The following is a 22227-nucleotide window of genomic DNA, read 5'->3' on the forward strand; positions in this document are numbered from 1 at the left end:
GATGGTGTTACATTAGGCATGAGTTTAGTACAGTGCATTCACCATGTTATACACCCGTTGCATTTTTTTATGAATAAGATAAGATGTACTTTTTTCCCCGTCAATAGCCTTGTTCACCTCACGCAATGTACAAGTCTCTTGAAGCCCAAAAGATCATGAATAATGCAAGGTGTTTGAGGTCGTTACCCCACACATCCGAACCAGTGCATTTTTATGTCTGAAAGTTTAATCACTTCTGTGGAAATGTAACTTTCAATATTGCATTAGCATAGTCTCCCAGCTGTCAGACATCAGCCAAGAGGCTTTGGTGACACTTTCAGTGCAGCTGTGAGAAGATGCCTTCATTTTAGGTGGAATTGGACAGCTGCTTTATTACAAATTAATGAACTACAGTGACCAGAAAATCCAAATTTAGCAAATAATATATTAACAATTAATTCTGACTACAATCAGAACTAAACAAGTGATTGGGAGCTTTCATGTGAGGCAATGACCTGAATTAAAAAGAAAACCACAGTGCAACGCAAAAAGGCAAAACGCATTGCCACGACAGTGCATCTCTACATGAGGGCAGGTATCCTGAGGTAAAGATCATTGCACAGGGACCCAGTCACCAAGGTCACCAGCAGAGCTGCTTGATTGCAGATGCATCTTCTCTGGCCCAGCACCTTTGAGCTGATATTTCCCTGATATTACATCCACTGACTGTGGCCCAGCTGCTCCCATGGACCAACCCAAACCAGCTTGATGCTACACCACATTCTCCCTCGTGAAAAACAGGTCCACAGGGAGCGTGAACACCTCCCTGCTTGGCTGATCCACGATTTGCCTGCTCCCCACCCCGCTGCTAAGGAAGTACACACATTCTACTGCCAATCAAAGCTAAGCATGCCCACAGAGAGGAGACTTAGGGGTTTTTTAGGGGTGAGGGTGAAGACAGGATTTGTGCATAAGTGATTTTTAAAATTCAGCTCAGCCATTATTCCCCCCAGCAGATAGGCTCTGGAAGGTCACTTTTACCAAGCTTTCCACCACCCCCTTAAAGCAAGCTGCTAGAATATGGTTCGTTTGGATTGCTCTGATTTAGTGCTACCTGCTTTTGTCCTTCCAAAGACTGAGTGCCTGGCTCTGTATTTAGAATGATGGTATCCTTCAGCAGAAATGCCAGGAAGTTTTCTATCTAAGAAATGTATATGGCTCCCACTAGTGCAGTTAGACCTGGTGAGGAATTTTTCACTGAACCATTTTTGTGCTAAAACACAGTTGATTTTGATGAGTCTCCCAACTCAAAAACTTTTTGGAAGGAAGAGTTGAAATTGTCAGAATGTCCCATTTCAGCATCTTCTATCCAGAAAGTATTGGGAGTTTTGAGTCACAGTGACTTTTCATTTCAAAATTTTAGTAAATTTAGACTAAAAAAAGGTTTATAAAAAAGGGGGGGAAAGGCAAAATTGAAATAAAAAATACCTAGATTGCCCCCCAAATATTGTGGGTTTTGTTTGTTTTTGTTTGCAAAAACTTTTGAGATTTCAACTTTTCATCCTGATCTGGGATGGGAAAAATTTTTGAAACCTCAACAATTCTCACAGGGTGAGAAGACTGCTTCTGGCCTCGCACTAGCACAGTATTTGAGCATCTCACAATCTTTATTGTGTTTGCCCTCACAACATCCTTGTGAGGTAGTCAAATGCTATTACCTCCATTTTATAGATAGGGAACTAAGGCATAAAGAGCAAGTGACTGATCAAGGTCACGCAAGGAGGCAGTGGTAAAGCAAGGAACTGAAGCTGGATCTCAAGAGTCCCAGGCTAGCACCCAACCCTCTGAACCACCCTTGTCCTTTTTTTCAGCTGATTCCAAGCTGGCCAATGTCAGTTTGGAAAAAAGCCGATATATTGATTCTGACTCGCCAACTGAAGCCTATACAAAAGCTCAGAGATCAGCAGAAGGCCTCTAACCAAGTCTGCTGGAATTTCCACTAGGGTTTCAAATTTCATGAGTAACCAGTTTTCTGTAGGAAATCTTTGCCGTGACAAGAAGCTCCAAAGAGTTAGCGGAACGGAGGTGCGTGTGCCACATGTATAAATCACTTATCGCTGCTAAAATCAATCCCGCCTTGATCACTGAGTTTTCATTGCAGCTGCCTCCAGTTCTGTCTCTGCTTCAGCCCGCCACATGGCCTTCTTTTCAGCATTCATCCTCAGCAGCGTGTCGTCTCTTCTCGCAGCCTTTGAACATAAACAGTGAATCTCATTTGCACAATAAAATTTCCCCAACAATAAATATCCCACTTGTTTGCTTCTCTTACTTTGGCACCCCAGTGTTCTTTTGATTTTTTACAGTGAAAGAAGTTATTGAAGATAGATTTCCTTGCTTCACCTAATTGTCAGCATTTGGAGCCTCTGATTAGCAGAGAAAGCAGATTGCCTTTGCTCCAAAGGCATGTGAACATCTAGGACAAACCGGGTCGGGGGGGGGGGGGGCTTTCATCACTGAAAGACCCAGAAGCAGAGACCCTCTGGAGTTGTTTTTGTTTGCTTCCAAAGCCCATCCACCCATCCCTGTTTGTTTAATTTATTTCACTCATAGGCTTCAGGCCACCAGTTTCCACATCAAGGTTTCCCATCCCTGCCAGGAGGCCACCTGTTCCCACCTACGCTGAGCTGACGTTTCTGGAGGCTGTGTTTTTTCTGTGCTGTCACTCATCAGAAGGGTCACACCAGCCCAGCAAGGAACGGTCACTGCACGCAGCTGATGCGTGTGTAATTAGACCACGGCGCTGGATGGTCTACCTCACAACCAGCAGGGCAGCATGAACGACAAGCAGCTGCTGAGTGATGCCGCCGCAAATGACAATTCCTCCAGGGCAAGCCGAGCTTGCGTGGTCTGCTCAGTGGGGAGTGTGAGCCCACAGCACTGGGAAAAGAATGGGCTGAGTGGCCTGAAAGAAATGGATACAGTGTCTCACTTAGGCCTGAGCCAAAGCCCACTGAAGTCAGTAGGAATTGTCCATTCTCTTTGGAGAGGACCTATACTGAGCCACAAAGAAATAACTGGTTTTTAAAGTTGCATTGCAATGGGTTATTGCAAAGTCAATCAGAAAGAATAATGGTCCAATAAGTCACACCACCAATACCATACTACAGCCAGAAACATGTGGTAAGTAACTCACCATCCCTCGTATAGTGTTTAATGTGTATTTGCTCAAAAAACCTTTGCATTTATTAGGAAAAAAGTGTATCTGCACCGGTCAAACAGTGCGGTTGCTGACCAGTCAGTACAAACATACTTACTTGCTTGCCTGAGATGATCATGACCAAGCAGCCTAGCAGAGTCAGGGCCATTGTGATGTAGCAAATTTTGATCCTCACTCTGTTCGTAGCAGCTTTGATGACCTCAGATCTGCAGAAGGGCAGAGCGGATATCTGGTCATATGACAACAGCATGGAATAAAACAAGAGGGTTTGGGGGGGCAAGAGGGGAAAGTTGTTTAAAGAATTGCACAATTCTTGCCAATGGCAGTTTATTTTGGTCAGAGGTCTTCTGGTTTCTTTATATTAATGGATTGTTAAACGAGAAGTTAACAGTCAACTCGCTGCTGCCTGAGGGGTTTAGCCAAACACTGCATAAGGCAAACATCTGAAGGGGGCCCACCAGGGAATGAATGCTGCTCCTCTGCCTTTTCCTGACCCATTCAGGAGTGAAGAGCAGACAAGTGGCAGAGCTCGGAGTGCAATTTAATCCTTTTCATGATTGAAATCCAGGGGGCCACGTCCTCAGCTGACTGTGCTGATTTAAACTAGATGGGGGTCTGACCCCCGTTGATATGTACGAATGATGGTACTGCCGGCTAATGCTGCCTTTGGTGGGGCGACATGGCGCTCTGGCCTGGGCCAGGAACGCATGTCTTGGCTAGGATTAATGGAAGCTTTCACATTGCAGCTGCTTCTCACGGCGACTCCCCCTGGGGTCTGTCATTATCATCCTATCACATTCCAAGAAAAGCTCCTGCACGAGGCGCTTTTCAACGTAGAAAAGTCAGCCAAAGCACGTCCAGCAGCTGCGAGGAGGATGGAAGCGAGTGGGCAGCAGCTGAAGGCTTAAAGCACGGGGCAGCAGCACACCAGCTGGGAGGATTTTATGAAGCCCAGCGCATCTGCAGCTGTGACCATCAAGTAACAAACGTTGTTACTAGCAGACTCCAGGGCTAGATTCTCAGCAGGGCTAAGTGAGCATCGTTCCCCCGTGCAGGTCACCTGCACCACGGGAGCCAGTGTGGGGAGAGAAGCCACGTCTTGCACAGGCAGGTGGGCAGAGGAAAAGTCAGGAAGCAAATTGTGATTCCCAGAGGCACTGTCTGATTCCTGCCCTGCTCCTGGGACAGTGTGCTACGCTCTGCCCTTGACTTGATCTGGACCGTGTCCTTATAATCCATGTTTTATATTGGGCATCCCCAGTGGTGACTGATCGCCAGCACCTCAGGGGCCATCCTGTAAACACCTGCAGACCTTTAACGGTCCCATGGGTCTCAATGAGACCCCCTACCACAGCGCGGTTAAGCCCATTTGTGCTTGCTTGCAGGACCAGGGCCTTGAATGGAAAACAAATATGAAAACGGAACAGATCTGAGACACAGGAAGATGCAGATTCTGCACTAACCCCATCCCCAAATCAAATACACGTTAGAGTCAATCCACTTGTTGAAACCCCCACGTTCCCCTCCTTCAGCAGAGAGCCCAGGGGAATATTTTATGTTCGAACACCCACTTTGAAGACATCTTTGTTTAATGTTTCTTTTCCTGGTGTTCAATTGTGTTAAGTGTCCACAACGGTCACTATCACGAGGAGTGAACTAGTCACTTCCCGGAGCTTCAAAATCTCACAGCAGGTCAAACATGATCTTAGGCAACAACTAACTGTATTGCAAATCCTTCCACACATCATGAGCGGGAAAACATACCACCGGTGCTGCACTTATGGGCACAAAGAAAGATGTGTGCTTGTGGGCAGGTGGCAAACAAGCAGTCTGTAAATGCTGGGTTTTCTTGCTGCAGGCATTGGCATTTTTATGCAAACCCATGCCCATGTTAAAATTATTGGGACTATTCAAGGAATAAGCTTGATCCCAGCAGTTCTGTTACTTAGGGTCCTCAACTAAGTGAGGTGTCCTTATAGCTCAGACATCACAGCCCTGCACCTTGGCAGTTTTCCCAAACACCTTCCTCCTAACACCAGGGAACTGCTTGAAATGGTCCTTGAGGCTGTAGATGGTGGATGCAGTCTTCCCAGAGACATGTTAACTGTTCATAGTCATTGCTGAGATGTTTCTACTGGGCTCTGCAGATGACTGAGGGCACTTCTTTGACTGTTATTTCTTGCAATAGACATTTTAGCATGACAACTTAAGCCAATCACTCATGAAACTGTAGCAAAAGAGTGGCTTTAATTACATCTGTATGGGGAAAGCCTGTGTTGAGGACCCGGTAAAGAAGCCCACCACCACCACATAAACACACTAATGTTAAAAACCAGGTGGCATTAATGTCTCTACACGCTGAACAGATGTTCTTTTTCAAAAAAAGATCTAAATAGGGAAATGAAAATATAAACTGGCCTGATGGAAACTCACTTCAGATGTTGTTTGCTAAAGCTATGGATGTTCCCGGTTCAGAACAGTGGTTAAAGCACGTACCCTGAAATGGACATTAGGCAGCTCAGTGATTTGTGAGCTACCCAGCAATTTGTGTCAAAAATGATTTCTTTCCTCTTCTGAAATTCCTAATCTCCAGAGCAATTTAACCCAGTTCACTTTACAGAGCTGGCAAAAAAAGCGACTGCTTCAAGATGGGTTTGTATTGTTTTTGTACCGAGACAGCAGTGCGCCCACACACTTCATTCACAGTCACGTCGTCCTGTCGTACCATTAGAAAAAAGAACGCTCACTGTGTAAGCGTAGTGCTGGCGACTGGCCACGCACGGGAAGGTTTGAACTGGCCGTTCTACACATGCCCAGTGGTGGAGATTTTGACAACATAAGAAAACAGGTCTACTTACGATACTAGAATTGGAATATCCTCCTCTTTTTTAAACCGTCCTGCCCATAATAATATCTTTTTATCAAATGCTGTAGGTCTCCTGTCATTTCTGAATGTGCCACGGCCTGTAAAAGATAGTACCAAAGAAAGTCATCAGCTAGGTTAAGAGTGGAAGTCAACAGTGTGCCCTTGTTGCTGAGTCAACAGTGTGCCCTTGTTGCCAAGAAGGCCAATGGCATTTTGGGATGTATAAGTAGGGGCATAGCGAGCAGATCGAGGGATGTGATCGTTCCCCTCTATTCGACACTGGTGAGGCCTCATCTGGAGTACTGTGTCCAGTTTTGGGCCCCACACTACAAGAAGGATGTGGATAAATTGGAGAGAGTCCAGCGAAGGGCAACAAAAATGATTAGGGGTCTAGAGCACATGACTTATGAAGAGAGGCTGAGGGAGCTGGGATTGTTTAGTCTGCAGAAGAGAAGAATGAGGGGGGATTTGATAGCTGCTTTCAACTACCTGAAAGGGGGTTCCAAAGAGGATGGCTCTAGACTGTTCTCAATGGTAGCAGATGACAGAACGAGGAGTAATGGTCTCAAGTTGCAATGGGGGAGGTTTAGATTGGATATTAGGAAAAACTTTTTCACTAAGAGGGTGGTGAAACACTGGAATGCGTTACCTAGGGAGGTGGTAGAATCTCCTTCCTTAGAGGTTTTTAAGGTCAGGCTTGACAAAGCCCTGGCTGGGATGATTTAACTGGGAATTGGTCCTGCTTCGAGCAGGGGGTTGGACTAGATGACCTTCTGGGGTCCCTTCCAACCCTGATATTCTATGATTCTATGATTCTAAGTAAAAAGCTGCATTTAAAGAAAAAGAGCCTTGGGCTGAAAGTTTAGAGAAGGGCTTCACGTGCTCGAGGACACCTGTCATTAAGGGCAAACCCACCCTCAATTAAGATCAATGAGATTTAGCCACTCAACTCAAGGGCCCTGCCTAGACATTTTCTTTTGTAGTTGTCCCCCATTGCAATTCAGCTGGTGCTAGCAACGATGAAAGGGGTTTTTCAGTCATTGTGTAGTCTAACCATTGCCAGCAATGGTTAAAATACCAGTGGCCGGTCTACTTTCTGGATGGGCACTCTGCCAAGCAAGCTGCAATGCTGCAATGTTCACGACAACACTACAAGAAGTAAGAAGATTTCATTTCATGAATTTTATGGATTTTTCCAATTCGGGGGCAAAACGTAGATACATAGGATGAAACCCTGTCCTCACTGAAGTCAATGGCAAGATTCCTATTGATTGCAATGGGCCAGGATTTCACCCACAGATTTTTAAGGCCAGAAGGGACGTCATTCCTGCATCAAGCCCATAAATGAAATGAAAAATCTTTAATTTAAAAAATGTTGGAAGGAAATTAACTTTTTCTTTGGTGGGAGGGAATTTCCATTCCATTTATGAGCCTTTTCCATAAAAAAATGTTTCAAAGAAATAATTTTGAGATGTTCTATTAAAAATGGTGCTGCGGGGGGGTGGGGGTGGGGGAGGATAAGAGTCTAGTGTGGACACAGCCAAGGACTGGCTCCAAGTGCCTTGTTGTTAACTGCAGCCTGGCCGCTGTGGGCTGATTTTGCTTGGAGCCCTCGGATGAATGGCGAGGTAACAAAGGTTCTTTCTCTCTTTGAGGGCAGCATCACAGAAAACGTACCACAAGGTCAGAGTGACATTCTCCCCACCGCGGTGAACGGCTTGATCTGTACTTTGATCCCAGATGTAAATGGCAAGTGTCTCGCCCACCCCAGTAATTCCCTTCACTGAAATCAACACCACACACGGCTCCCAGGAAAAGCTTTGCAGCAAAAACAGACTGTACATTATTTATGTTTGTAGAAAGAAAGCCCCAAAATAAATTGCTGGTCTGAAACTATAGCCACTTTTCAGCATTACCGCACACAGGTCAAGCAAGAGTTTTACAAGGAGATGTTTCCCCCCCACCCCCTTCCAGTTCAGTGTTCAGAAGTCAAAAACACAGCTCAATTCCTCCTCCTCATTTCTTTGTATTTGATTGTATCTGTGTTAGCTGCAGCATCCAGTACAGCAATGTGCAGCTGCAGGAGAGGCTGCTCTGGTACCGAGCCGGAACCGAACAAACTTCAGGCCTGCCCCGCGCTGACAGAGTCGCACTCCTCCATCACCAGGCATGGCCACTGCTGCAGTTTCCCCTCTTTGCTGGTGTGACCAGATCAGTTTTGCGCTTGGGCCAAACCAGCAAAAAATTCTCCCTTTCCAAGGTTAACAAACACCAAACAAAAAGTCCACAAAAGGTCTGCCCATTCTTCCTCTGTGCCAGGGGTATAATCGCACCACTTCAAAGCACCGCCCTGCTGCCATGGAAGAGTCTGTGCTTTTCCACTGCCATGCCCCTGAACCAGCTGCCCCAAACTCAACCCTCCCTGTTTTCTGTTTGCCCCAGGGCCACTGCCAACATTGGCCTCCTCCCCAACCCTTCCCAGGATTCTCCAGTCCAGCACACCCATGCTCCTTCTACCCCCCCGAGACTGGGACCACCATGGGGCACACCCAGTCACTGCAGAGCCTCCCATACTCTCCCCAATATCTCTTTACACTGAGCACAAGGGCTTTATGATATCTCTGCCCCCTTTCCCCACGTGCTCTGGTTCCCGCTGAATCTTTCTGCTCTGGGCCAGAACTTGAGAATGTCCTGGACCCATGCCTGCCTTCCTCAAAGGTCTTTTCCTCTCCCCCAGGCAGACGCTCTGACTCTGAGAGCGGAGTGGGATGTTTTGCTGAAGAGAGTCTTGTTGACCAGGAACCCTGTCTCCTGTTTCGTCTTGTTTTTAAATGCTCAAAATAGTGAGGTTTAGCAAACTGTCCGCTGTGTTAATTCCTTGACAATGTCACCATTCCACAAAGAGAATGAGGAGGGAGGTTGTGTTAAGAAACTGTCTATTAGGAGGCTGACAACATGCTTTCATGAGAGCTAGCGACAGGCACAACCATTAGGATGCATTGCACCACACGAGATTATCCGGGGGAGCCTATTGGTATTCTCTCACAACATGTGTCACTACAAAGTAAGTTCTGTGCCCCAGCCTGGAAATGCGTTCCCAACATTGGCTCTGAAATGAGGCCAGTTGAAGTAAGCCCGCTGTGAAAGAATAACAAGAAATGGCCAGCCGGATCCCAGAGCACCTGGTTTTCCACGGCCTTCTATCCCGCACAGTTAGAAGTGAGCCGAGGAATCTGCTCTGGCCGCGTGGAGCTGTAGATGACAACTTGAGGCACAAGGCAGCAGAAAATCAACCCCCCTGAGCCGAGACTATGCTGCTTGAGTTTGAAAATAAACAGTGGCATTAGAAGCCCATAATGCTCTGTGTGGGGGTAGGGGAGGACGGGGTGCAGCTGATGTGGCCAGCTCCCCTTGAGCTCCCCACGTTGCTAATGGTCACAATTACTGCTGCTCTCCCTGGATGAAACGCACTCTGAAGCTACATACAGACTTAGGAGACAGAAGATAAAGAGCATCATTCCCTGCTGAGTTTACCTGGGTAAATAACACCACATTGTTCTGACCAAGGCCTTTCTTTCACCCCAGTTTTGAGAGTGGCTGAAAAATTCAGAGTATAAACCCTGCCCCCCTTTCTCACACAGTGAAGGGCCCGGGGGGCAGGGTGCTTTTACTGTCCCAGCCCTGGGGAGAGGTGTGGTTCAGAGGTGCGGGACACACTGCTGGCTTTCTTAGCATGGTGAGTCAGTGCCAGCAGAGCAGGCTTGTAAACCAGCAGGCTGGGGCAGGATGACAGCCCATTGCAAGGCAGGGAGGGCTGGAAGCCCAGGCAATCAGCCATCCCCAGGGAGTCAGCTGGAGATCCCCAGTGACTACTAGCCTCCCCCCTGCACCCCGACTCTTGGCTGCTGAAGCTCCAGGGGAATTTTGTCAGGGCCAGCCCCCGTTCAGACAGGCAGCCAGACCACTCTCCCTCCCACTCCCCCTCCCCAAGGCCAGGCTGCTGAAAGCTGGCAGTGCAGGTTAGGAAAGGAGACCTCGGCAGCCAGGGGTGACACTGGTAGGGGTGGAGGTGGCTGAGCACCTGCTGCAAGGTATCGGGTATCATGGCTGCTGGAGAAGCTGCTCAGCAGGGCTCATATGGAGTGCCAAGCAGCTACCCCACCCTCCAAGCCACCTCTCCCCATGGGAAGGCTGTGCCAGCACGAACTGCCCTCTCTCAAGATAAATCCCCACTCCGGGTCTCTCTAGCCCAGGGAGTGTAATGCAGTCCGCTTCCTGCCTAGCCATCGTTCTGTGCCTGAAAACATTACCTTCACTTGGTGCCTGCAGGAGCCCTCAGGGACACAGAACCTCGGCGCTGCCTGACCCGAACCCTTCCTGCACCGAGGCCACAGTTCTCCCAATTTCTAACGCTCCCACTGCTGGAAGAGCTGGGGGAGAGACCCCGCTGCCAGAGGCTGGGTTGAGACCTACCTGGATGCTACAGGACGAACCCTGGGTATCTGAGAGCTGCTATCAGGGTATATTTGTAAACTTAAGGTGACAATTTACTTTGCAAGGCCTGAGTCTAATAGCAGCTCCACCAGCCTTGGCCGACTGTCTACAATAATATGAATAGCTTCTCTTCTAGGACTTCATTACTAGGGCATGAATAGATACATCTATTTCCTGGCTGGTTTGTTTTTTAATTTAACTAGTTTACTTCCATGAACTGGGAACATTTGCTTTGATGGAAGCAAGACTATTTTTAAATGGAAATTAAGAAATTGTCCATGTACACTGTAAAAGGTGGGGCTGCCAGAGACTCTGTCTCAGAGACTTTGTGGTACCCACAAAGAACATACAGAATCTCCTCAGCTTAGCTAGGGGATAGAGAAACGGGTCAGTCACTAGCCATTTTACTGTAAATTATGTGAAACACAGAACAAAACATTTCTACCCACCTGGAATAGCTGTTTGAGAAATAACCTTCTTTGTGGCCTCCGCTTTGTTACAAAGCGATCTTCTTGTCTGTAACAATATCTGAGCATCCTTGGTACATGGACACCTCCAGAAATCGGTTGTTCTCAAAATACCTGTGACAAGAGGCTTACTTTTCAATAGCCGCCCCAACATTGTGTGTCCAGTGCTGAAATGTCCACTTCTCTCTCTCGTGCTTCAGTGAATAGACAACTCAGTAGTAGCCATTTACTCCTGTAGACCTGATGTTCTGGCCAGCACACAGCAAATCAAAATAAACTTGCAAGGTGTTCGAAGGTTAAATTGCTGTATGTCTGCTGACGGTATCGTATAGTTACACCACTTACCAGCTTCGCTGAGTCACAATGACTTGAGCAATAGATCTACTGCTCGTGTTTGCTCAAAGACACACCTTTAAAATCACAAGGGCAATAACCCTAACTGCTCCTGCCTACGTACAATGGGCCTAACCCAATTCCCGTTTAAGCCACCGAGAACTGTACGTCTCAGGCTCTGTAGCTCCAAGGAGCTGCCAATGATTGTAAAGATTTTGCATCTCTCTTATACCCCCATGACCAGCAACAACAAATTCTGTAACGACTGTATCGATCAAGAAATGAAATCTCAGTTTGTGTTAATAGAAGGAGCGCTGTAAAAGATGCTTTTCCCAAAGGGAAGTTATGTAGCTGTTAATTGTCATTTCAGGTTAAGCCTACGAGAGACCTTAACAATCACACACATTTTATCTTGAAAACCAATTGATTTAAACATGAGTCTTTAAGGAGACACTTCCTTTGTTACTGAATAAGAGTAAGTATAGGCTGGTGGAGAGAGAACTTATCATGATTAAAGCTAAGATTTTGTCATGATTATTTTTAGTAAAAGTCACGGGCAGGTCATCGGAAATAACCAAAAGTGCACAGAAGCCCGTGACCTGTCTCTGACTTTTATTAAAAATAACTATGACAAAATGGGGAAGGAGGAAGGTCCAGCGCCCACCGCTGCTGGGGCTCCAGGGTTTGCCCCCCACCCAGGGTGGCTGAAAACGCAGGGCCCCTCCCTGCCACGGACAGCAGTTTGGAGCTGTGGGGTCTGCCCCCTCCCGCAGGGACTGGAAGCTGCAGGGCTCCCCACGGCAGCGGCTTGGAGCTGTGGGGTCCCCCCGCTCCCTGCACCAACTTCCATAACCTCCGTGACAATATCTTAGCCTTCATCAAGATATATTACTGGCCCTGGATTTCAGGAGATGTCACAGGACTCAGCTCTTTGTTGTTATTGGCCATCCATTAACTAATTTACCTCATGTACATCAAAAAGAAATGATTAAAAATCTCAAATTTGCAAGCGGATTGATTGCATGCCAACCTTTTGGTGATGAGGGCAGTCTGAAGAGAAGAGAAGAGAAGAGAAGGGAAGAGGACTAGGCAGCTGGCAGTTTCAGTTCTTAGGAGTTCTTGCCTCCTGAATTAGTCGCTGTGCATCTTGTGATAAATCCCCAAATACAAAGCAAAATTCATCTGACACCTTTGTGTTATGCCTGGTTTCAAGTAGAAGCCACTCAGAGCCACTCAATTTAAGATGGTTTCCACCAGAAGCTGCAACTTCAGACAGTTGTGTCTGAAACTTGGCCCAGGGTCATGAGTCTCAGGGCTCCTGAAACCAAGCTGGCATCTGCCACAACAACTAAAAGTAAGCAATTTTCACTTGGTTCTGGGTTTTGTTACAAACATTTTACAAAATTTTGTTTTGAAAAAGTCACCGTTGTGATCTTTGAGCAACGTTTCCAAGGCTCCTGGAGCTTCCTAGGAGCCAGGGCTGCCAGGCTGTCAAAGAATCAAGTGGGCAAGTGGACAGGAAACCAGGCAGATTTCAAAACCTGCCTGGCAAGCAAGTTCCAACTGGAAACCTGCCTGCTTGCTTTTGGAATTTTGTCAAAATGGGACATTCCCGCAGAACTTTTCTGTTTTGACAAATCAGCATTTTCAGCAGAACAACATTCCATCAGAAAATTTCCACCCAGCCCTGGCTCTGATGTCACTGACTAACCTCCCTGTAAATGAGAACTTGGAAAATGATCCTATTCATATTATGCACTCTCTCTTAGCTGTGCTGGAGCTGCAGAGCAAAGAGGAGGACATCATCAAAAACTTATTTGTGTTCCCAAACAGCTAAGAGTTTAACCACAGAGAAGGAGGCAATCGAAGGAGAAAGTGCCCGTTTTGCACAGTAACATTTCAGAGCAGAACCAAACTTGCAATATTTTGTAGTCAGCAAAGTAAGAAGAGTATGTGACAGTTAAAATTAGTCTGGCTACAGTATAGCATTTTGTAATATTGGTCCTTGAATGGAAGTGATCACTGGACCATAGCTGTAACCTAAACAAAGTCTGGGTGGTCCTGAATGTGTTTAATAATATCATCCCTATTAAAATGTTATAGACACAGAATGAAGCATGAACACTGTCATTTTATCAGCTTGATGTTTCCCCTTCTGGTTTTTGCACAATATTCTCTCTAATGGTTCATGAAATGAAAATGCAAAATAAATTTCCTATTTAGAGTGCTGTGTTATTTACTCTGTTTATACGTATGAGGCTCTAATGTTGATTTATAGCCAAGAAAAAAATTCTAATTTGAAGGGAAGAGGCTTTTGCCAGAGGGAAAGTTTTAAGAACTATAGAACTAACGCTATCAAATTGAATATTGCCTAAGACAATCAAAGCGTGGGGGTGTGGGGAGGTGTGATAGAACACAGATTGTGTTGTTGGTTAGGATGTTCTTTAAGGAGTTGGGTGGTGAAAGATGCGAGACAGAGGGAACAAAATGAATTACTCAAGCTATTCAGCCCTTGGCCCCAAGGGAAAATACTCCTCTGTTTATAGAGATGTTTTACGTTTTAGAAAACATGAATTTATTGACATTGAAGGAAAAAACTTGTGCTGATGACAATTTACTGCTTTTTCTCCTTGACGAAAAACAGACAATGCACCCAGACATAACACAATGTATTTAGCTTAATTTGTTTGTAATTCAGTAAAGCAAATTAGATCCATTTCCAGATTACAAAGCCATACAGCAACTAAATGGGAGTTTGAGCTTCCAGCTGCAAACTCTGCTGCAAGTTAGACCTGCAAGCCAACGTTACTCAGTGAACGTGATTATGATCGAATAGGCACAGCAGAAACCTGACGGGCCGGCTGGGAATATCAGTGGAGCGAGACAACTGAGGGGAGATGGGCAGAGGAGAAGTCGGGGAAGGGGTTGGTTTAAGAGAGACAAGTTTTACATGCAGGCTTTGGGGCGCGTAACTCTGTTTGCTGCTCCGAGTTCCTCGTTTCCCTTAGGAGCCATGCTGCTGTGCCATCATCCCCCTTCCCTTGCCTTGTGGCTGCACAGCAGAAATGTCCAGGGGAGTCTCTGGGCCTTCCCAGCACTTATGGACACTAACTCCTGTACAGAAAACTGAGGTCCCAGTGTGGGATTGCCCTTCAGAACTCACTCTGCAGAGTCGGGGGCTTGGGATGTGGGGAGCAGGAACAGGTCTCCATTTGCCATGCTTAGAGCATCTTGCATTCTAATTCCTTCTCCCCTCAGCCCCTCCTGTGGGGGAAACCTGGGGTCCTCAGCCTTCTAGGTGCCATTCGGGGCCCCGGTTCAGCAAGGGACCTAAGAATGTGTGTCACTTGAAGTATGCACCTTGCTGAATCCAGGCTTAAAATGCTTGTTGGCACTCAGATCAGTGCTTCTTGTGTTTAACGCTTCCCAGGCCCTGCACAAAAGCAGAGCCCCACCTCAATGAATAATCTGGGCCCCGGGGCAAGTTTCACTTTAAATGGAGTTCCCAGAACAGCTCATTGCTCAAATGTCTGCTTTTACCCTGTGTTGTGGTCTGAATTTAAAAAGGAGAAATTATCTTTTTTTTTTCTTCATGTCTGTCTCTCTCAAACACAGAGAAACCAGCAGCTTTTGCAGGCCCCCTGTGTTTCTCCGCCGAAGGGTTGTCAATTGTTAAGGAACAGCCACTCACGGTGATAATAATCATGTCTGTGGGGACAGAAACAGCACTTCGGGACACGCAAAAAACAGACGCATTCCCTGGAAACCACAAAGACATTTACTTGTCCCTGAAATTTAGTGGTGTCTCTTGCACCGATTGTGCGGGGTGAATTTTACTTCAGTCTAGGTGGGAACATACAAAGCTCTACGTACCACTTAAGCCCTGTGTTAAAGGCCAAACAATGAGGCCTGTACTCAGTTTTTAAGCAACAGTCAGGCAGTACTCCCATCGACTTCAGTGGGAGTTTCCCCAAGTAATAACTAAGACTGTCAAACTGGACAGTCTCTACGTAAAAGAATAAATGGACACAAATCAGATGTCAAGAATTATAACATTCAAAAACCAGTCAGAGAACACTTCAATCTCTCTGGTCACTCGATTACAGACCTAAAAGTGGCAATTCTTCAACAAAAAAACCTCAAAACCAGACTCCAACAAGAGACTGCTGAATTGGAATTAATTTGCAAACTGGATACAATTAACTTAGGCTTGAATAGAGACTGGGAGTGGATGGATCATTACACAAAGTAAAACTATTTCCCCATGTTTATTCCCCCCCCCCCCCGCTCTCCTGCTGGTAATAGCTCATCTTAAGTGATCACTCTCGTTACAGTGTGTGTGGTAACACCCATTGTTTCATGTTCTCTGTGTATATAAATCTCCTCACTGTATTTTCCACTGAATGCATCTGATGAAGTGAGCTGTAGCTCACGAAAGCTTATACTCAAATAAATTTGTTAGTCTCTAAGGTGCCACAAGTCCTCCTTTTCTTTTTGCAAATACAGACTAACACGGCTGCTACTCTGAAACCTGTCAGTAAGACTGAGAGCGAGACTGACTTCTGCCCTTCCCCTCCCCACCCACATTTCCCAGCCCTCTGTAGCTCCTTCTTCTGTATCCCACTGGGCTGGGGGCTGTGCGTGAGGAAGGGGCCAGGCTAGTGTGACATTCACCTTGCATAGTTGTCTTCCCCTCACACACACAACCTGGGTACAAAACGGTGTCTAAAGCTGGGTGCAGCCTTCTATCTTGCGGCTAATTCCCCCTTTGGCTTCTGCAGAAACCAGAAGAACTTGCAATGGACCATTTTACAGCAAGATTTTGGCCACTGATTATCAGTATTTATTTGCTGCAAAATCTGGTGGGGCACTTTAATGTCCTTCTCTACTGCAAATGCTGCTGAGCATTTACTTGGCGTGAACTCACTCCTCAGCACGGCTACCTTCCTTAAGGGTCAAATTGGCAACAAGAAGCTGGAAGCCAACAGCCAACTCTGTGCAGATAGGGAAGGCATGGAGAAACCTCATCTGACAGCTAGAGTAGGCATTTTTACTTTGGCAGAGACTTCCCATAGCAATTTTCACAGGTTACCTTGGTTCTGGACTTGATAACTTCTCCAGGTCCCCTCCAGGCCTATATTTCTACAATTCTGTGTCAGCTGCCCTGAGCCCTCTTGCCCAAGCCCAGCCAAAAGCTGAGTCCCAGGGCAGTGATACCTTGCCAGGCCTGGGCTTTCCCCTCCACCCCATGTCACCATGCTCACTGGGGTAGATTGTCTCTTCAGTCAGCTGACTAGAAAGCACAGCTCCACTTTCCCTTCATACCAAGAAGTGAGCAACTACTTTTGACCGCAGTCACCCGGCACACTGAGGAGCAGGGTCCATTCTTCGTTACGCTGGTGCCGCTCTGGGGGAATGCCACTGAAGAGAGAATCTGGCCCGGAACTTTTGCTGCAATGTTCTGCTCCCATGGAACTTGCAATAGTCCCAAAGGGTTGTCAACGGAGGGCAGCCAAAACAGAGACGCCTTTTCTCCCACTTCCTCACACTCGTCCCACCTCCATGTCATTCATTCCCCATGGGCGTCTCTCTCCTTTCCCAGCAAGCCCTTTTCATTCCTCTCAGCACATTTCTCTGCACACAACTTCCCCACACCCTGCAACACCTTGTCGGTCCCCTCTCCTCACACTGTCTCCCCCACCATCACATCACTCTCCTCCCACTAAGGCTATGGGGCTAATCCCGTTCTCCTTGCTCAAAGATCCCACTGAGCACAATGGGAGTTTGCTAGGTGGGGATTCAGTAAATTCTGCAGGAATTGGCCCTGTATGTGGCAGAGCTTGGAGAAATGCCTTGGACGTCCACTAACCCAGTGCATTACATAAGAACAGCCATAGTGAGTCAGACCAAGGGTTCATCTAGCCCAGTATCCTGTCTTCCGACAGTGGCCAGTGCCAGGTGCCCTGGAGGGAATGAACAGAGCAGGTAATCACCCGGAGTTGCAGTGTTATGCGGCTGACTCATTACAGAAGGCTGCAGATTGTTATGGCAAGTGCCTTATTTTCAGTCATACGCTTTTTACAGCTTGCACAGTGAACCACACCTCTTGTACCAAGCACCTGTGTGAAAGGCCACTGGGGAAGAAGCACTTTTCCAAGGGAATAACCTGAACAACACGTCTTTTCCCCTGAGTTAGTATTGGTTTAACAATAGAACTTTTCACAAATACATATCTCTCCCCCCTCCCCCCCCAATACACAGTTTCTTTTAGACCAAAGAGCATTCTTTTAAATAAATATTAAAGCCGACTGGAAACTGACCTACAGCTTGCTCCTGAGGGCTGCCATAGCTAGGGTGACCAGACAGCAAGCATGAAAAATTGGGACGGGGGTGGGGGGTAACAGGAGCCTATATAAGAAAAAGACCCAAAAATCGGGACTGCCCCTCTAAAATCGGGACATCTGGTCACCCTAGCCGCAGCATTCCACAGAAATGACAATCTTCTGGCTAAGGCAGCGGTGTAGGACATGAGAAGCGTAGGTTCAAGTCCCAGCTCTGGCCCTGCCTCCCTGTGGGACCTTAGGCCAGCTGTTTCTGGGAGCCTCAGTTCCCCATCTTTAAAACAGGCAGAGTAGTGTGAGGACACTGTCATTAATGTTTGCCAGGCGCTCACTCATGACAGTGATGCGGGTCAGACCACCACTGACATAGCGGGGCCCTCGCTTCCCAGCAGGATGGCTGCCACCCACACTACGCTCAGCAATTAAGAACTTCTGGGAAAGGGGCACTCTACTCACAGTGGCAGGCGCTTCCTCCCTGCTGAACATTTGACCTATTGGTTTGAACAACATGGACCCAGGAGTGGTGATCAGGTCAATAATTATTTAGGTCTTTAGCTGCAGTTAAGATGCTTGTTAAATAGTGCAAATGAACCCACAGGTGCCATCTTTTCTCTGTGCCGGTGGGTGCTCGTGCCCCCCTGCCCCTGGCCCCGCCCAAACTCCACCCCTGCCCCGCTCCTGCCCTGCCCCCATTCCAACCCCTTCCCTAAAGTCCCTGCCCCAGTTCCGCCCCTCCCTGCTCCTATTGGACCCCTTCCCCAAATCCCTGCCCTGGCCCCACCTCCTCCCCTGAGCGCGCTGCGCTCCCCCTCCTCCCCCAACCCTCCCAGGCTTGCCGTGTGAAACAGCTGTTTTGCGGCGCAAGTGCTGGGAGCTAGGGGGAGAAGCAGGACGCGGCAGCGTGCTCAGGGGAGGAGATGGAGGTGAGCTGGGGTGGAGGGGGCAGGGCGGGGAGCAATTTTTCCCCATGGATGCCCCAGCCCCGGAGCACCCACGGAGTCAGCGTCTATGAATGAACCTACAGGTATCATACTTTCGAATGCAAAAACCTTACAGAACATTTTAAAGTGGGCTTTGCTGTCTGACGTCTAGTATTTAGCTGGAGGCCTAGTGGTAGCAACAGTTAGCACAAGGCCCCAGGAAGCCTACTAAAAGCTGGCATTATTGAGTAACCTTGGGTGAGAGGATTTAGCAATATAGACCTTGTGATAAACTGTCTAGGCTGTAAAGGCTTTATTTAGCCAGACTTATTGCGTAGAGAACCTTTCAACTGCACCGCTGCTTATGACAATTGTTAGACCCACCCACATGACAAATATGGACAAGAGGCCAAAACTTAACCACATAGGGTCCCAGCAACAGGTATGTGTAAGGAATTGGTGCATAAAAAGGGAATCAAACCTGACCATCTATGGGACCTTGAGATAGCAGGATGGTGACAACCTTAACACTTAATCTCATCTTAAGGGGAACCCCCAGGCCCACAGGTTTGGGAGTACATGTGATGCTGTCACCTTATCTGTTTTTTCTAGTTCTGTGATTTCGCCTATTTTGATCGTGCTACTAATAAAATTCAAAGTCTCTGTGAGTCTCACCAATCATCTTTGTAATTCGGCTCTAACTCACCACCAAAGAATGAATTTGTTATTAGTGACAAATGCATTTTGCACCTCAAATTAATCATAAAGCTACAGAGGGTGGGGTGTTTACTATCACGCAACAACACAACAAACCTACAGACGCTCCTGGAAAGCATTGCATGGCCGACATCTAGGCTTGCACACCACTTTGGGCCCAGTCTCACCTCACTGAAGTCAGGGGCAGAGCTCAAACAGCATAGCCCCCAGTGCTCAGATGGCACACAGAGGTGGGTGCAGCGTCAGAAGCAGGAGCATACAGCTGGGCTCCGGGCGCAGCCACTGGCCTGCAAGCATCAGACAGAGCTCTGTTTTCTTTCCCTTCCCCTCCTCCCTCTTTTCTGTGTTTCTCTTGGTTTAAATTTAAATATAATTAAATATTAGAAAATTCTGAGAGTCGCTCAAGTAGAACCAAGTCCCTAGTAACAGAATCCTGAACCCAAACTGCTTTATATACTGTGGGAGTAAGAAAAACAATCCATAAGCCCCATCACAAGATTGTGTTAATAATTTGACCAGACGTATCCCACTCTGTCACACCCTGGGTGTTCACTCAAAACTCACTCCATCTCAGTCTAGGTGCCCGCTCCCTGCCATCTTGGCTTCAGAGAGGATGCAGCTTCATATTTCAAGGGGTCTTGTGTTCTCCTGGTGACTTGGAAGGCATTTAGCCTAAGGATCTACAACTGCAAATCCATGAGAAATCAAAAGCTCACTGGCTATTTGCCACCATCTACAGGGCAAGGTCAGAGATCATTGACTGTCATCATGTTGCAACTGCAGCACCTTGGAGCAAAACTAAACTTGGATGGTTTATGCAGAAGCTTGGAAAACTGCCACCAACATGAAGCCATTAGATGTACATTTTCTTAAGGATAGTCAAGTGCAATTCCGCTATTTTCAGAGGCAGCCACTAAGCATAATACAGCTGCTCAAAACTACACGAGGAAAGTTTTTTTGTGGGGGGAAGGGAAGGCATCCCGCTATTGGCATTTCAAACTTTAAAGTTTTGTCAACTTTTAAAAATTAACAAATTTCTCCCAGCTCTATAGTTAATTGCAATTTGAAAAATTTACACCAGGTGAGCATCTAGTGGGACCCATCAACCTCAGTATGGAGAACATTTAACTGAAGACAAACTTGTCTAGTCTTCTTTAGAAGTAGCAGAATCTACTTGCTGCTGAAGAAGTGCTGAGCAGGGCTGGTCAGGAATTTGCTGACACAACAGGTTAATGTTGGAAAATGCTGATTTGTCAAAACTGAAACTTTGTGCAGGAACATACCAGTCCTGACAAAACTTCAGGTAGGAAGCTCTCTTGGGGCTAGGATGTAATTCCTGGTCAGGGGGAGACACCCAGACTGGAATAGCCAATAGCTGAGTGGTTAGGCGCTCACTGGAGATGTCTGCTTGGTCTAATGGGGTCTCCAACTGCCCACAATGACAATGAAAGCTTCTTATCAATAAAATCAATCTTAAACAGTTTATTTTCTCCTGCTATTCTTATAAAACAAATATACCAGCTGAATGTGATTCATAGGCCTAGGCCAGGCCTCACTGAATTCAATGGGAGTGTTGCCATTGACTTTACCAGGACCACGATTTGGCCTGGCATCTGCTTTATTGTATTTAAGCATTTTGTTCAATTACAACAGATTACATCTTGCCTGAGCAGAGGTGCCTGACACTGCAATCTGCAAATGATCTTTACCTAACAAGATTGCCTGTTTATTATCATTGGACACCTTTATTCCTGCCTGGAGTTACACCAAAATTACTAGTCATGTTTTGCCATTTATGATTAACAACACAATGTTTTAATAACTCCAGGGGCTCGTCCTGTAACCTTTACTCACATGAGTCATTCCCCTGACTTTAATGGGGCTACTTGTGGAGAACAGATCGATCATAGGAATAAGGATTTCAGGACCGCGGATCATAACTGGTGTATTATGTCCCATCAGTTCTGTACACAGGACTGGATCCAACACCCATTGAGGTCAAAGGAAAGACTCCCTGGGCATTGAACTTTACTTTAGCTATAATTTTCAATATGCAACGCACAAGAGTTCTACTCAGAGTCTACAGCGTTGGAGCAATGTGTACAGTGGGGGTGCTGAGAGCCATTAAACAAATCTGTGAACCCTGGGTATGATGGAAACCACTTCAAGCAGGGGGTGCTGCTGCACCCCCAGCACCCTGCTCATAGTTAAACCAAGGATTTATATCATGGCTCCAATTGACTCAGTAAATATTAGGAATAGGTAGGCATCAGTCAGCTGTGATATACTGGAGTATAGAGGGTCACAGAAATCCAGATATGACTTTTTCTAATGGGGCCACAGAGTCAGTTGAGCAAAACTCCCGTTGAACTTGGTCCAGGGTTATGAACATCTGCGAACAACCCTGAAATCTTGACGTGGGAGGGGGAGGACTGTTCCCTAGCTCACCATTTCACACACCCTGGATATAGAATGTTTGGGGTTTTAATCACTGGTATCGCTGGGAACAAAAATCACAACCACAAAACAAGGTGGGGGATGGGGGAATATCTTTTATGGGACCAACTTCTGTTGGTGAGAGGGACAAGCTTTCAAGTGACACAGAGCTCTGTTAGTCATCACTTCTCCTTTCTCTGCCAGCCACCAGGATATGACCTTTTCCCAGAGTTCATGAGTACTATGCAGTAGGAATGAAACATGATGCTCTCTCCAGAGCATGCAACTGTGGCAAGCAACCAGCATGCATTTGGCAGTGCATGCCATCTGGACTGAAATGCACTGCGATTGCCTAAAGCTTGTCTCATTACATAGATGCCAATGAGCAGCCATATGGAAGCAGTAAGGCTCCTGGGAAGTATGGACTCCCAGCAAAGACTCTGGGGTGTTGCGCTTA

At 46.8% G+C, this 22227-nt stretch overlaps 1 protein-coding gene across 1 annotated transcript; it reads right to left on the reverse strand.

Moving 5' to 3' along the window:
• Window positions 1-2120: 2120 nt before the first annotated feature.
• LOC141993673 (protein FAM162B-like) lies at window positions 2121-11177 on the reverse strand. The gene is made up of 4 exons (XM_074963212.1): window positions 11006-11177; window positions 6055-6160; window positions 3294-3402; window positions 2121-2228 (listed from the first exon to the last, which is right to left on the reverse strand). Exons 1-4 carry the CDS (start codon window positions 11175-11177, stop codon window positions 2121-2123), a joined length of 495 nt encoding a protein of 164 aa, XP_074819313.1.
• Window positions 11178-22227: the final 11050 nt, after the last annotated feature.

Source organism: Natator depressus, chromosome 9 (genome assembly GCF_965152275.1).
Source record: "Natator depressus isolate rNatDep1 chromosome 9, rNatDep2.hap1, whole genome shotgun sequence".
Taxonomy (NCBI): domain Eukaryota; kingdom Metazoa; phylum Chordata; order Testudines; family Cheloniidae; genus Natator; species Natator depressus.